The sequence below is a fragment of the Python bivittatus genome, unplaced genomic scaffold (genome assembly GCF_059951505.1).
Source record: "Python bivittatus isolate LINGU-HERP-01145 unplaced genomic scaffold, Pbiv_v1 ctg000060_np1212, whole genome shotgun sequence".
Taxonomy (NCBI): Eukaryota; Metazoa; Chordata; class Lepidosauria; order Squamata; family Pythonidae; genus Python; species Python bivittatus.
The window spans coordinates 821,879-839,447 of record NW_028277044.1 but is presented as its reverse complement, the minus strand read 5'-3'; the positions used below and the strand labels follow the sequence as shown (position 1 = coordinate 839,447).

The 17,569-nt window shown below is 39.5% G+C and overlaps 1 protein-coding gene across 2 annotated transcripts in view; it reads left to right on the top strand.

Annotated features, from left to right (window-relative positions):
* Positions 1-17,569, top strand: part of CLDN10 (claudin 10) — a 57,139-nt gene that overhangs the window by 20,070 nt on the left and 19,500 nt on the right. The window contains exon 1 of one of the 2 annotated variants that reach the window (XM_007436198.3): positions 13,091-13,310. The exons of the other annotated variant lie outside the window; for it this stretch is intronic. Coding sequence (XP_007436260.1) covers positions 13,091-13,310 — 220 coding nt within the window. Of the gene's footprint in view, positions 1-13,090; positions 13,311-17,569 lie in introns of those variants that run through there. 2 annotated transcript variants of the gene reach the window in all.

Genomic DNA, 17,569 nt, shown 5'->3' with positions numbered 1-17,569 from the left:
TATTTTATTACTTACCTTTACCTTCAAAAAAACATTAAACTGTATGTGAAATCAGGGGGTTTAACTGCTGCCTAAATGGATAATATCAAATGATATATCTCTTACTTGAATTAAATCTGCATACAAAAGTTGTCATTTCACAGAACATCAAGAGAATTAGGGCCATAAGCAACCTTCGGATGGGGCAATTGTAGGAAAGATTCATAAAGTAGAGCCTTACCGTGGAAGAAATAAAATCTGCTGGCGCCTGGTGAAAACTTACAACCCTGAGACAAGGTACCACTGTCCAGGCCCTAGTTTTTAACTCTCAGGGTCTGAACTACCCTAGTTAGAACTGGCTGTAGAAGAGTAACTTATGGCCTTAATTGTGACTGTGTCTGGCAGATGCGTCCTTGATTTATGGTTCCTCTCAGGGTGGGGCTTGGCGTCTTAATTGCTATCGCATTTGCACCAATTCTGCTCTTGCAATATACAAACATAGGATTGCTAATTATTTTTCCCCTTGCTCTAGCTTCTGTATTTCTCACAGTAGCTTGATCTGACAACACTAAATCAGGCATACTAAATAAAAGTCTCCTACAAATCTAGACAAGCTAAAAGACCAGAGTGCAAAATGAACCCAGCTTAACAGGCAACACACCTGGCTTGTGCCTAGCTGAGAAATATTGGAATGAGCTGTCAATACAGAAGATGCCAGAGACAGAATGCACCATGTTCGATATATGCATTCTGAGAAGTTGTAAAATAGGCTAAACTTTGCTACAGCTAACTTTTTCAGGACTGAAAAACAAAAACGAACGCTTTAAGTTAGTTGGGTTCGTCTTTGCCTTTATAGCACAGTCAATAAATAGTTGAGGTTTCTTCCATGAATGGCTGCTTGGTTGCAATATGTGTTTAAATACTTCAGTTGCCAAGACACCCTAGGCTGGTTTCAGATGTTACATCCCCAATGCAGGCAGTTCCTGGTCCTTTCTCTCCAGCTCTCAACTGACCACCTATCCTCAGATAATGGATTTTTTACTGACCTACTTCAAGAGACAACTTTGCAAGCATTTCCATTATTCATGTGCTGGTCCTAATCCAGCCATCAAAAGTGGGCACGTATTGTTCTCTCCGGCGTGACTACAAATCCGTGCCTACATTCAGTAGAAGGGAATGGCAAGAAAAAAATATGTGAGTTCATCCATTTTCTTTTTTGAGCTTTTTTTCTTGCCCTGCTCTTGTGTCTGGCAAGGACATATGAAGATGATTTCCATGACACCACAAAGGGAAAAAGATATAATTGTTGGTTTTTGGATTTTGTTATGTGTGAGATTGTTGTTAATAGACCAGAAGCAGAGCCAATTTAATTAATATATATATGTAGCAATATTATTTTCCAAAGCAAAGGGATTGTGATTTTTTTTCTCACCCTGCTTGTTAGGCTTCATAGGTCTAAAATGTAATCTATGTGGCAAAGGTATATGAAATTGTCTTTTGGTATAGCCAAGTATCACTCAAAACTTTTGGTTACATAAATATCACAGGAAGGGATACATACTTGAATATTTGAAATTTAGCAAGAATCACCATCCAAAGAAACACAAAATAGTGAGGCTTTAAAAAACCCTTAAAAAGTGATCCATCCAGTTTGCCTGATCCAAGCATGCTTGAAGTTCACAAGTTCAAATTCAACTTCATCAATACATTAGGTAATTGAACGGATGAGTTTTTAAAGACCAGTGGAAATTAAAAAACAACTACAGTATCTGAGTGCATAGAAAGGGGGGGTGAGGTTGAAGGAAATGGGTAAAGGAGATAGAGAATCCTTCCTTCCCACCCACTTCTCACTCCTCCTCGCTTGCCATTTTTCTGATTCATGGCAACGTACTGCCACAGACATCTTCTTCAGCTTTTTCCTAATCTTACAAAGATGTATCTTGCACTGCTGCAAAAAATATATACCCACAATTCAGCTCTGCCAAAGGCACCTAAGCATAGTTTTGCTCATCAGGAGATTTGATTCAATTTCTCATATTCAGGGCACTTCCATATGGGGACTTTGCAGCAGTTTGGAATTAGTTCTGGACCACCTTGCTCTAACCACATTGGAAAAGACCAAGAATTCCAGTTGGTTTATTAATAGAGCTGTTGTGGTGCATACAAAACTGCATCGAAGCTAGTCTTTTTTCTTGAAGCTCTACAGAGCTTCAGGGCAGCTTATTCTCCCATGCTGGGAATTTGCCTCACTCCTCCTCTGATCACCCATGCATGGGGACTCTCCTTTCTCTTCCTCTGGCATTTAACCTCAGCTTGAGGTCAGCAACCTTGAAGATGATAGTGAATTGGCTGTACACTGCTTTTTGAAGATTGGGGAATGAAAAAAATCTATTCTACCCAATTGTTACCAGCTCCACAGTGTTTAGGTTGCTTGATAGTCCTCCTGGGGATCATTCTTCACAAGAGAAATAAACTAAAATTGAAATCTTTTTCCCTCCAAGAATGCAGGAAAGGGATTACCTTATTCCATCTTGTGCGCTTTCACGCGTGTGCACACGCTCTCTCTCTCTCTCTCTCTTTTACTTTGCAATCTAGCCTGTAGCTGTGGGATTCCCTGATGGTGTCTCATCCAAGTGCTAACCAGATCAAACCTGCTTGGCTTTTTTTGAGATCAGCCAAGATTAGCTAGGCTGATATTAGCTGGGCTCATATAAACTATAGAAAAAGAAAAGACGGGTATTGATATTTTCAACTTCCAATAGTTAAGGGTGGCCTCAGATGAAGGTGATATAAATTGGTATAAATAATATTTCCCTCATCAAGCAAAGACAAAGAACCTCATATTGTTTAGCCATTTATGAAATGATCAAGTGTACAAACATGGAGTTCCTAAACCAGGAAAAAGAGTAGGTAGGGTTTGCTCTGAACATCAACCCATAAAACTGTCCCTTTCCAAGTAACTTCTGCGACAGTTTTTTGGCTTCGCTAAAACAATTGAAGTTCCTCAGCTGAGAGAAGCGTCTTTGAGAGAACAGATGTGAGAGAACAGATGTGAGAAGATGTATTCTAGGAAACAGTAGGTTCTGCATATCAAATGCCAATATTTATGTAATTTCAACTGATATGTATTATACCCAGATTTATTATTCTCTCATTTTTTCATCATACTGGCTGGGAATTCTAGAGGTTGTAGTTGCACTCTGGAGAAATTGACATCATGCTGAGAGATAAAATTTGAATGAGGGGCTTACAGCTGACATACTTAAGCCTTTGCATGACACTTAACAAGATCTTTGCAAAATCTCTTATAAGAGATGTAATGTGCACTTTTTTCAATTGGCAAATAGTAAGTATATTTCTTTTGTGCTTCTACTGAAATCAAATTCATTCATCTACTTTTGAACAACTAGTGATATGTTCAAAAGAACAAAAGAGAAGAGCTTAAAATGGAGCCCAGTCTTTTGGTATGAACAAAAGTCCAAATATTTTCTGTTTGGTTTTGTCCCATTTTGCCTATGGTTATCGGATTTCCCTGCTGAAAAACTGTTTCCTGTTTCTTGTATTGACACGATAGGTCCCTAAATCTTTTCAAAGCAAGTTTTTGCAGATCTTATCTGCCCTTTCCTTATTTTATCCTCAGATTACAACCACCAAGATTTTATTTACACTAACATCTACTGTAAATCTTACTAGTGTTGCTTAGCCTTCACCAGAAGAACTAAGATGGAAACGTGATTAAAGAACTGCATTTATTCTTTTAGTTGTCCTGTTCTGTGGTAGATCAACATCTTGGGCAAAAAGGTTCAATCTCCACTGGTCTGAAAGTCACAGCAAGCTTAATACAAGAGTCAAACTCCAAATGTGGGTAGCTAAAAACCCTTATTGGGGTGGGGTCAAGAATTTTAAGGGGTACCTCAAGTGCCTGCAGTGCTTACAAGTTGGGCCCACCCACTCTTAGACAGTCAGGACATGCAGAAAATATGTGGGCAAGTCACATATGGCCTATGAGGCACACTTTTTGTACAGTACTCTTAGTCTAGGGAGATTTGGTGCATGAACTGATTTACTGCTGCAGCTTTGTAATGAAACTGAACCATAAATATCCTAACAATAGACTATTTTTGATACCTTTCACCTTCAGCAATTTCAGACAGTTCAGAAACTACTGAAGAACTCTATCACAGGAAATCGATCATTTCACTATTGGTGAAATTCTCAATGGTGAGAATTTCACCATTGTTAAAGGTCACCTCAAAAATGGCTTATATACCAGAACCATGAATAATATCTAGATTTTTTGCAGAATTAGGTATTTGTAATCAAAGACTCTTCAATTTGCACATGACTACTTTATGAAACTAACTAAAAGCAATAATAATTGCCATGATAGGGAGACCAGTCATGTGTTGATGGTTGTAGAAGTGTTGGTGCTGCTATATTTAAAATTCAAGCTTGTGGGTGTTCCATCATAGGTGGAAAAATCGCAATTAAGCTCAAAAGGAATTCCTAATTCTTATAGTAGAACAGCTTGAGGGTTGAGCAGAATAGTTTACCTTCCCACTTTGATTTTCAAGGGGTTCATACCTTGGTTAGTTTCCCTGTCAATCCTTATAACAAGTAGAAACAGGAGCATCAAGTAAATATAGTACATACTGGTTCAGCTCTTCTTCTTGCATAATTCTTAAAGCTCTGGGGATATAGTTAGCTGTGGTTTCATGGTTCTAGGTGTGAAGAAGCAAAATAATCTTTTCATTCAGTTTTTGTACAATGGTACACTTTGTCACAAACATTTTTTGCCATAGGAGTGTAGTGCCCATTATATGTTGTTTGGAAAAGCATTAGCTGCACCTCATATCTGAAATCATTTTCACACTGGTCCACATTCCCTTTTATTTCTTGGCTGCATAAGCAAAATGAGAATAAACTTTTCTTTGTCACTATGACCTTTGTTTGATCTTTGCCATCCCAGTTTCACTTCAGTCAAATTAGTCTTGAGAAATTGATCTGCTCCATGTTTTCCTTTAATATGCTTGGCTTCACATGATAGGTGGCTTGATGGTATACGCCAAGAAACACACAATAAGGCTTCAGGCAGTGATCATTAAAAGAAATTTATTTCCTAGAGTTTGAGGTGGGCAGTGAAGTGGCTAAAGTTGATGACAACATCAGTTTATATGGTTAACACTTAAAGGGAAAGTGGTGGGCTCCCAAGTGGAAAAGATATTAAAATATTACATGTAATTCATTGTAAATAAGCATCTTAGCTGGCTATAACTGATCAGGAAAAGAATATTGGGGACTTGGAATAGTTCTGGTCACTAAGCTTCAAAAGGGATGTTGTAGAGATAGAAAAATGCAAGCACAATCACCCAACCAACCAGTTTTCTCCCAGTGAGAAAAACTTACAAAATGCTTGGGGGGTTTTTTAGAAACAAAGTAAGTAAAGGGGGAATATAAGACTCAACATTCCTCTCTTATAATATTAAACTCCAGGATTGTTCAGGGATGCTAAAAGCAAAAAATAGTACAGAGTTAAATAATTCACATGCTTCACACAGCACATAGTTAAACAATTTAACTGTATTCTACAAATTGTAGGAATCGCCAGGAGAGTGTTAAATGGTCTTTAGACAAATTCATGGAAATAAGTCTACTGATGTCTGCACATCCCAACACAGAAGCTAGAAAACATGAATGAAGGTACCATCCTGCACCTATTCATATCTGCTTTTTGGCTTCCCCATGAGATCTGGCAGGCTCCTGCCTTCATGGCCTTCCAAAAAGCTGTGAAGGCCTGGCTTTTCTTGCAAGCCTTGGGGTGATGCGAGGCTGGAGCCCAAGGAAGCTCTACAGTGTTAAACATATGTGGGTGTGTGCTGTGTTTGGGGTGTCAGGAATGTTCTGTTTTGTTGGTTTTTATTACTGTTGTGAACTGCCATGGGTTATGTTACATAAGATGGACAGCTGTACAAACCTTTTAAATAAATAAATATGGGGAAAGAAAGAAAGAAAGAAAGAAAGAAAGAAAGAAAGAAAGAAAGAAAGAAAGAAAGAAAGAAAGAAAGAAAGAAAGAAAGAAAGAAAGAAAGAGGAAGGAAGGAAGGAAGGAAGGAAGGAAGGAAGGAAGGAAGGAAGGAAGGAAGGAAGGAAGGAAGGAAGGAAGGAAGGAAGGAAAGGCCACCTGATCTCATTTCTGTCTCTGTTGTTATCATCAAACTAAAGACCTTACATATAGTAAGTACATAGTCATAATCCAGGTTAGCTGGAATTGGTGTGAATGATGTTGTATCCCACTGAAAGTGATCTGAAAAATAAATCAGCAGAGATACAATGGTGGCAACACTGTGCCATTGACCATAAAGACTAAATTAGAGTTAAAATTCAGGGTTGCTTTATTAAAGTACCTGGTAGAATTCCTCAGCGTCATGCAAGAGAATCACCTTTGATTGCAGCAGAATATGCATGACGTCAATAACGATGACAGTGACAATCATGCAATATGTCCGTAACGCTAACAAGGAACAGAATTCTTTTGTTGTTGCAACAAAAAACATTTTTACTGTAAATGACTGAAGAATCACTGCTTTCATAAACACCTTTTTTCAAATGGTGGCCAGAATGATAGATTTGCGGCACAATCCTGGGCAGGTTTCAAAGATCAATGTGTACTGTGCCCTACTATTTCCTAGTGCAGATTTTCAGAACAATAATTTGAAAACTTGACTCAGATGCTTTGAATGTAGCAAGGATGCTTCCAAATGATTCCTACTGCTGCGTAACTATCCGCCCTAAAGTTGAAGTGCTCAGCTGAATAGACCAGAGGCCTTTTCTTTGATCTGGGTTACTTACTGTTGTAATGTATGATAACACCCATTTGGTTTTTCCTCATTCCAACTGCTCCTTTGCCAATTGACTCTGGCAGTTTCTCACCATATATTGCAAATTAATTCATCATCAAGTCACATCACAATTACTGCTTTCATGACTGCATTCAGCTCGGTCAGCGTTTCACCTTTTTACTTCTAATCTTTACACTAAAACATAACAAAACCCTGCTTACCTACCATCACTATTCATCAACTTTAATCCTATGAAGTGCAATGCTGCACATCTGCTATGTTGAAGTAATGCTACTCTCAGCTATGAAACCATGCAACTTAGATCTCTTGCAGAAACTGTTGCTGGCCTCACCATCTTATTCCCAGGCTCCCCTACCCTTCAGAAAGACCATAGCAATAGTCCCTCATTTGTGGCTAACTGTATTTTAAAAAGCAACAACTCTAAGTAAAAAATAAATTTTTGAGTATGTGCAGAATGCACTTCCCTCACAACTGAGAAACAACAGCCAATTCCTATATGCTTAAAATGTATTTATTTTTGTATGTAAAGCCCTCAACTTAAGTATTCAGTTTAAAATATATCAATAAAGCAGCAGTGATCAATAAACAGTTCCAAAAATGTTTTCCAAAACTATGACCAATATAAAAATTAAAGACACTGTTAAGTGCCAGGAAAATATAAAAGGTGATTTACTGGCAATCAAAAAGATAAGTGTGTCCTATTTCTACTACTCTTGACAACTTTCTCAAGATACAGATGAATATTATCCCTGAAAGTCTTACACTCTTAAATCAATGATCAGTAAGGATTAGTAGTGAATATAACATCCTTGCCTTACTATAGGATCAGCCAGAAGTGTACATTTTAGTCTTAGCAAGTGAAGGCCCAGAGCTATATCTGGTCTTATTGCAAGAGGACTAATGTCTTTGCACTATTCCAGCTTGCTGAGGGGAGGGCCAAGGCAGAAGGTAACTAATTACATTTGCAATGCTTTAAATATATATTCAAATTAATTATTAGGCTAACTCTTTTATAATTTTTCATTGGTGTGTTGGTTATTTGAACTACAGGTTTATACATGTTGGACCTTTTTCCAAAGTTTTCTTGTCACAAGAGACACAGTTCAAAAAAAGAGAGTGATAAGTTAGAAGATAAATCACTCTGATAAGAGAGTGGTTAGGTAGAAGGAAATATTCCATCAGTGATCCAGTGAAAACAAACAATGACCCAGATAAGTGGCTAGTTTTAGTTACATATGATTAATGTTCTTTGTGATTTTATTAATCATTTGGGTCCTGAATACACAATTGATGATACTGTATTTTAGTTTATGGACAAGATTTCTGCCATTCTGAGTCAGGAAAAGATAAAAAAAGTTAATGTAAAATCTAAAATAGAAATATAACATGGTTTAAAATAGGTGTAACATAGTTTGTTTGTTTGTTTTTTAAAGTAATACTCCCTAGGCTCTCATCCAATAATCTAGGAAAAAAGTAAAATTCTAATCCCATCTAATTGTTCCCACCTGGTCCTATCCATGTATAGGAAGGGTATGATCCTCCTGAATTGACATAATTGTTATAGTCTTGGTCCTCCCCTAAAATCTTAAATGAAGTCCCTGGAGAACACATGGTTTACAAACTACAATAGCTAAACAAATCATGATTTACTATGATATAGCAATACAACCAACCTTACTCACCAATATGTGCATTCAATATGTGCATTCAGGTTACCACCTGAATATTTCTTAGAACTGGAGCTTGCAACTGATTTGGAAATAGCAACACCATTCAGACATCAAAGCAACGCTATGTCAAACACACTCACCTAGGAATCTTCTGTTAAAGAACAAATATTGTTAAGATTCTCGTGCTTGTTATGAACTGCGCAAAACTGCAACTCTGGAAAATTCAGCACAGAATGCTAATGAGGCTCAGTTTGGTGAGGTGGGAAAGATGAGTTCAACAGTTGCCCAACAGGTGAAACTTAACTAATTTCCTCTTTGACAGAAAGTAAAATTATGTTTAATCTGGCTACTACTTCAAATGTTCTAGAGTGCCTCTGCACTTCATTTGCTGCTATAACCAGCAGGACAAAAGACTGATGTTCTCTCTTGCTTCAGCAGTTTCATGGAAACATAATTAATTGGTTGCCATAAGTCCAAGGGTATCTAAAAGTAAAATAGCTGTTCTGACAATGTCTGGTATCTATTGAAATGGTACGTCACATTTTTAAATATACACAAAACAGTATAAAAACTTATTTTAATAGACTATCTGCAATTGGATTGTTGGTCGCCATAGTGATTGTATCTATAGTCACATCTACAGTGACTGAGTGACTGAATTGTCACATTTGAAAGACATTTCATTGGTGAAAGCTAATTAATTTGTTTACTGTGAAACTATCTGTACTATCCTTCAATGAATAACATTTATGATGGAGAAAAATATGATTACTATAGGAAAAATCTGGCCTCACCAAGTTTGTAAAATTTCATTCTCCATTGTCAAAACAATAGCAACCAAGAAAGACTGTAGCAAGCTAACTTATCAGTATTTGACATGTTGGTTTGTTTACAGACATTGCCAGTTTACAGTTACACAGTCTCTATGCATGTATCTATGTATCATGGAATTAAAAAAGCATTAGCAGTTCAAATGGAAATCAGACTAGGAAAATAAAGGTATCTGCTGACTGTGAAAGAGGAGCTCTATTTGTAATGCTGTCTGCGAGATTGCTGTGTGCAATCCCTTGCACTGGGCTGTGAATTCCAGGTTTATCAATCTTCCTTTTAAAAGTTATATATTAAACATATAGTTTTCTCGTCAAAAGCTCAGGAAAACTAACCAAATCCCAGAGTTAGGGAATTTTACCTTCACAGATATCTGTAAACTCCACTGAATCCTGAACCTTTAGTTTTTAGGCAACATGTTTCTGATCTGAAAAAATATAGTAATTTTTAGCATTGGACGTCCAGTAAATCCTGCAACTATTCACCCATTGTGATGCCCTCTAGCCTTTCCCCTGTGGTCTCTGGTCGTTTTAACAGCTACTCCAGATAACCAGTGCCTGCTAGCTGTGATATATTAGGACATGGAAGAACAGGAGTTGCCCTGGAGTAGTGGGGAATCAGTCAAAGGCATGACATCTAGGGTTCATGGGCTTACTATTCTCAGGATCCAAGCCTCTCCTGCTCCTACTTCTCAAATGTTAGGAATGTTAGTTTTCATATCTTTGTAGTAATATTTACCCAACACATGATTCTACTCAGCACTCAGATGTGGTGTCGTCATCAGCTTTAAAAGGGATCTGGACAAATCCATGGAGGATGAGACTATCAACATCAGTTTGCTACCTTGAATATGAAATCTTGGGGTGTGATATTGGTAAAATACTATAATCTTCCTGCCCATTTTTGTAAGATTCCCAAATGTATCTAGCTGGCCATTGTGGGCCACAGTATATTAGTCCAGAGGGACAACTGGCCTGACACAGCAAGGCTTTTAGATACACATCATCCTCTTTTCCTCCCTTGAGAATAATCTTTTCCTGATTATTTGCAATAATGAACCCAGATTTCAAGAACAAATTCTCCACCAGGCTAGCAGGATATTTTGGCAGAGATAAGAGTCCTTACAATGCATGGCTGAAGAAATTATGGCCTTCTAGATATAAATGCGCTGAAGAAATTATGGCCTTCTAGATATAAATGGCTTTTAATTCCCATCCAAACCATATTTCAAAATATTTTAAACAGATATAAGCATTAGTTCAACTTAGATCGGGGTGGGTAAGTGGAAGGCTATTTTTGGCCTCTGAATTTCATTCTGTGGACCTATGGAACTCCCAAATTCATGACAGCAGAAAACTGAGACATAAGTTGTTCTAAATAATGTGTAAACTTCCAACCCCAAGCTAACAACAACAACTGCTACTAAAAATCCAAACCAAACTGGTTCAGCTCTAGTCATAAAAGTACATCATTGCAACTTTAAAGAAGAGTGGTTTCTCTCAGCCACTGAAATTCACCTGCCTCTGATTTAGGTATTATTATTATTACTATACTATCCACTTCCACATATACATAAATAAATAAATTAGTGATACAGGTGACACTTATGTAAGATTATTTTTCATGAATGGAAATATATATGCTGATCTGAATTCATACATTGGATCAAACATTTTGTGGTCTCTCTTATTTTTTGCTGATATTGCTTTGCAGAATTAGAAAGAATGAAACAAAAAATCATCCTGGTTGAACTTGCATGTCACATAAAACAGCTTTACTTTTTAAGGACATGTTATAATAAGGCTTACTTTCCTGCACTCCCTTTTCTTCCTCTCTTATCTAGTGTAACTGCAAGAAGATTTGAATCTTAACCATGCTTTGTAGAAACAAGCCAATTTTTGATGCTAGCACACAACTTTGGGATTTGAGTTTAAATAAATAAAAAGAGTGGCACTAAGCAGAAGCAAAGTATCTTTTCTGTTTAATGACTAATCGCAACTGCAGCGAGAAGTACTGTAAACAGCCACTAAGTTAGGAAATACAACTTCTAAGCAAGTTCAATCACAGGACTTGCATCTGAAACTAAACATTGTTTTGTACCCATATTTATCAGCACTGTATATGTATGTGTTGGTGGAATGGAGTGGCTAGGTGAATGAGAAGACAATCTAGTCTATAATCCAGGTTTGCTATATTTAGCTCCCAAATCACCTATGTGTTTTGTTTCTTTCATTCAGAAAAGAGCTTTGTCTAATATCCTCTTCTGTTAAGTTCTCCTTTACAGAATTAAACAAATCCGATAAAATATATAGGGGTTAACTTTTCAACCCAACTAATAATCATCCATCTATTCTTAGCCAAGTGTACCAAACGTACCCTAAAACAGCGCCACTTCAAGTGGCCCAACATAAAGAGGGCAAATGAAAAAGAACAACCAATCTGGAGGACAACAGGCGTGACGACCCTAATGTGTTTACTCTGGCAAAAGAACAAGTAATGTTGTCACCTCCATATAATTGATGAAACTAGAAATGGCTGCTTGTGATTTTATTCCTGAAAAAAACCTCTGTTTTGATGGGTGGATAGATTGACCTATATCTTTTGCAAACCACGTTGTTCTGCCAGACCCTTGGTTCATCTATGCTGGAGAGCTACCTTACATGATTTTGGGTAGCATAAACATCTGTCATGGTGAAAACAGTCTTTACAGCTATGTTTATAAAGCGTCACATGTTCTGTGAGAATATAATAGCACATTTTCTGGCTGAATGTTTTCACAAGATTTATACTTCATTTCTGATGGCTTGGTGCTGTGAATCTGACTTAGAGTTGCAGGTCTCGATTGATTCCCACCTGAGATGCTCCCAAAGATAAACCAAGACTGGGAAGAACGCAGAAAACTGCCTCAGTTTGATTACTTAGCCACCAAGGCTAGTAAAGCTGACTTTTCCTGGTCTTGCCTTCCTCAACCCAACTTGCTCCAGGTAGCCCAGTTTGCTCCAGAGTTTCGTCATGGATCTTGGTGGCCAAGGAGAGGCTTGGGCCAATACAGAGGAGGACCTGGTTTTCAGCCCAGTCCGGCTATGGTCATTGTCTGAATCTGGCAGAAAGCTGGCTGGTCATGGCCCTGGGAAGATGCCCTTGGTCCTCTCCCACCTGCCTCAGGTAGCATCCCCGAAGGCCAGGGCAGATGGCAACCCTGCCCCAGGGAGTATTGTGGAGTGGGGGGAACAGCACCGACCTAGGTCCTGGACAGACCCGTTTTACATATTTCTACACAGGCTCTCTCATACACACATCATGGGATCTTGCACATGTCAGGAAGTTCACCCCAATATTCTGCCAATATTTGGAATGAACCAGAAATGACCCCTGTACTTTTTCTGCGCGGGTGCAACTGAGGAAGAGAAGGGCGGCGCCGCCACCGCCCCCGGATCGCTCCTCGCTGTGCTGGCAAGAAGGGCCCCACCTTCCGCTCAGACGGCGTCAGAGGGCCACCCCTGGGCGAGCGCCCCCAGGCTAGCAGCCCATCCAGAGACCCGGGTCCCTCTCCAGCGGTCGAAGCCGGTCCTGCCCCGCCGGCAGCGCCACCTCACGACCCGGATTGGGCGGGAGGCGTGACTCCTCCCCCCCGCGTCCCGGAGGATGCTGCCCGGGTGGGAGCTCCCGGGGCCGCGGCAGCCGGCTGTGCTGAGTCGGCCGGGAAGCGGAGCCGAGGCAGGAGGATCGCGCGCCCTCTCCGCTCCGTCGACCATGGCCAGCGCGCACGTCGAAATCCTCGCCTTCCTGCTGGTCATCTCGGGCTGGGTGCTGGTGTCCTCCACGCTGCCCACCGACTACTGGAAGGTGTCCTCCCTCGACGGCACGGTCATCACCACGGCTACGTTCTGGGCTAACCTTTGGAAGACCTGCGTGACCGACTCCACCGGGGTGTCCAACTGCAAGGATTTCCCTTCCATGCTGGCGCTTGACGGTCTGCAAGTCCCCCCTTCTCTCCTTGCCTTCTCCTCGGTTTAAGCTGGCGGTGCCCGCCGTGCCCAGCGCCCTGGGTTGTCCCCCGCTCCTGGGCTGGAGAGGGAGGCCCGGCGGGGTTGCCCAAAGGGACTCGCTTCCGAGTCGTGGGCGCTGAGCTCTTGTGGGGGGGGGGGGAATCCAAATCACTTCACCCACTGAGCGACTGGCTCTAGCCCATAAATCTAAAATCAGACCGGGCTGAATGGGACCCCTTTAATTTAGATGGTAACTGGAATAACGATGGATCTGAGATTATTTGCTCCCCTGTTACTTGATTGCTTTGTCTTCTTATTTTTTATAGATTTTAGATGATAGTGGAAGAATTGGTTGAGGAATAGTTCCACATACAAAAATCATTGGCATATTTAGAGATGTGAAAGCATTGAAAGAAATGTCTGAACTGCAATGGATAAATTTTCTTTTTTCTCATTCTAGTTAAGATTCTTTTGGGAGAGAACTTAGAAAATTAAGTGCATGTTTCTTTCCAATTATTGTCTGCTTTCCTGATCATTTTCTTTCGTAAGATGAACTGTAATATTTGTTTGCTGTGTTTTGGACTTGAGCTGCTTCATGAACATTATTCTTGGCTCTAAAGCTGTACTCCTGCTCCAGAACACCCCCAGAACTTGCCCCTCACAAGCTCCTATCTCAGTGCTGTAGATAAATCAATAGAAAACCACCCTATCTGAAAATTAGTTCTTTTAATTACAGCTCTTTCAGTTCATTTAAAAAGTTCCTCAAGGTGTCCACGTCTCAAAAAAATCATGCCAGTATTTAGAAGACAGTGTCTGGTGTTTCAGCCTTGACCAGGATCTTTCTATCACCCTTTTCCTCTTAGGTATATGCAGATAGGCTGGGAGGAATCAGGAAGATGGTGGAGCAACAGCACAGACAAATCAAGGGTGCCCTGATCAGTTACTTTTTCCACTAGAGCTGTCCCACAAATCTGTCAAGGACCAGTTTGTCAAGAACGACTTACCCATGTGGAGTCACTCAAGAGCTTCTTGTTGATCATTTCATCCAGAGACTGTCTGAAATCTCCCATTTAGATCCCTTCTGCAATCTCCCATTTAGATCCCTTCTGCAATCTCCAGTTTAGGAAGACCCCTATACTGCATCCCTTTGAGTGGTAGTGGCCAAGTACTTACTCATGGTGTGGAGATGGGGAACTTGAAACTCCTGGGAGAAATTAGCCCCAAGGCCCCATTATTACTGCCTCATAACCCCCCCCCCCCCAATTGCATTGCTAAATGTGGTTAATAATTATTGTATGTGGTTTTCTGTCTTGGGGGCAAGGCTTAGTACATATATTTTAATTTTAAGCCATGTGCCCCCAAATTATGGAAAAGGCTGAAAATTATAATTCTTATCTCACCATCTCCCTGCATAATTTAAGAGAGTCCACTGAAAGTATGCAGCCTGAAGCCCCCTTAAAGCCAAGAACTAGGGTTGGTTGAAAAATGAGGATTTAACTTTTAAGTTGTGATATGAAAAGGAAATTCCCATCTTACTATTCTTCTTGGTGCAAAATATTTTAATTTTGTTTTACAAGTGCAATCCTCTTTCAGTTATATATACTTTAAGAGTGGTAAGGTGACTGGTATGTTGATTATCTAAATGTTAGCTGTTAGATAGTTACTCAGCTTTTATACTGCCAGAAGTAAAAACAAAAGTTTATGACAATCTTTGAAATATTAAAAGAGTTACATAAATTCAAATGATCTTTTTCCCCTCTTGTAGTAGGACTAAATATGAAAATATTGAATTTAAGTAAATGTTAATTTACTACTATGCTGCCAGGAAACCATTGCTACTGCTACTAATGTTTTTAAAAATTCATCTAGATTTAGCCCACATGTTTATTTATTTCAGCAAGGGCAACTGCACCAAGAGCACAGAATATAACAGTGGTTAATTTTTAGTTTTGGATTTTTTCTTTCATATCACTTTTAGTAAATAGTTAATTCTTTCAGTTAAGGCTTATTATATATATATATATAATTTATATATATATATTTCAGTTAAGGCTTATAATAATCATTCATGTATATGTATATTTATATCTATCCATCCATCCATCCATATCCATCCATCCTAAAGTTAAAATTCCATCCCCTTTTATTCAGGTTTAGCTGAATTCCTGCTCTGATCATTTGTAGCAGTGAAAACACTTTTTTGCCCCAATCTGTAAAAAAAGAAAGGAATTAAAGTGACTGACCTACAGCCCCTGAAAATGATGTTTTTTCAATATAATCCCTCCATTTACAACTTCAAAGCTTATCAGTGTAAAGGCTTTATTATTGAATCTGAAGAATATACTTATCAATCTTCCTCATATATTTGTCAGACCATAGTGACTCTAACCCAGTAATGGTATTCTTATTGACTTAGGCCTGCAACCAATTTGTATATGTCAGGGATTAAACCTTGTGGCATGGAAAGCAAGAACCATTACTGCCTAGGCAATGGTCTTTAAGTATGGGTAACTTAAAGGTTGTAAATCTGAGCATGTGTTTTACAACCCATAATTTGAGAACTAGTTCTAATGTCTGGTGAAACTCTGGGCATAACTATGCCACTTCAAAAATAGAATTTAGATTCAATGTCACAAGGCTATAGTAAATGAAACATTTTAAAAATGGCTTCCAAAAAGGATTCAAAATATTAATGAAGGTCATACATCAGAAAGTTGTTGCTCGATATAATTAAACAGGTGGGATGAAGAACTGAATGTTGCCTTACTGAGTTCCCTAGATTGTTTGTCAGTCCATTGCTAGAAACAGAATACTGAAGTATATCAACCTCTTGGTCCAGGAAGGTATGGTCCAGGAAGATTTTGTCTTTAGTGGGTGGAGTATTATATGTGTGAATGTGCCCTAAGTACCTATCCCCATATATGGAAAAAAGCAGATGCTTGGAAAATTAACTGTGGTAATCACTCATTCCATTATCTAAAATTATACTATAGTTGAAAGAGGACTGCTCTTTCAGAAGATATAGGTGGGCCTATGTAACCACATGTGTGACATTTAAAAACAAGTGTTCTCAGATTTATGTATTACTTCTGTGGTGGGTTGAGCCTTTGCAATTCTCTTTTAGAAAGGCTAAGTACTGTAAAAGGCATAGACAGGAACACAGCAAGTGGGTTGAAAAAGATCAGTCATCTGTTCTCTTCACTGCATAACACCAGGTACAGTGGTACCTCGAGTTATGAACGCCTCTGCTTACGAATTTTTCGTGTTACGACCAGCTCCAGCCCCAAAAATTTACCTCGTGTTGTGAACCACCTTGAGTTACGAACCGGATCCGCGGCCATTTTCCCTCCTGTGACACGTGGTCCGTGGCCATTTTCTGCCCCTGACACGTGGTCTGCGGCCATTTTTCCGCCCCGACACGTGGTCCGCGGCCATTTTTCCGCCCCCGACACGTGGTCCGCGGCCATTTTTCCGCCCCTGACACGTGGTCCGCGTCCATTTTTCCGCCCCTGACTCTCCCTCCAAGCAATAGCCGCCTCCCTGTCCTCCACACCAGAACGGATTAACGGTAATTACATTGAACCTTATGGGAAAATTTGCCTCGTGTTGCGACCAATTCGAGTTGCAACCAGAGTCACGGAACGGATTAAATTCGTAACTCGAGGTATATGCATAACTTGAAGAATGACCATAGCTGCCTAAAGTATACTGGTTGGCAACCATATATTTGCCATCATGTAACATTTGAAGCTTTAGGCTTCATACTTTTTAATATGAGATAAGCTGGGGACTGTAGACTGTGAGGGACCACTTATAAGTGCCCATAAGACACACTGAAAGCCTTAATTCTGAGCTTTTAATTTTAATGGGTTAGGTCCAGATTTAGTTACACTTAAAGTAAATCCACTGATTCCTTTCATTTCCATTCTACTTTGAATGGCTTGGATTCAACCAAATATTGTTCGCTAGTGTTCTCTGGGTTGCTTCTTTTTCTTTCAGCACAAAGGACTGTGCTATATACCGTTACATCATTCACTCCATGTTTACCACGTTCTACCTCCAAAAGCTAAGAGTTTTCATTGGATCTTTCAAATGTCTACTGGCTTTGCCTCCTAACAATAGCCATAATTCCATGCTAATGTGTAGCCCCAGCCATTCTCCCTACTTTCTGCATTCTCCTGACATTCCCTCCATTCAGCCAATGGGAAGTGGCGTAACAGGCAAACAGCTTCACTTCCCTTCT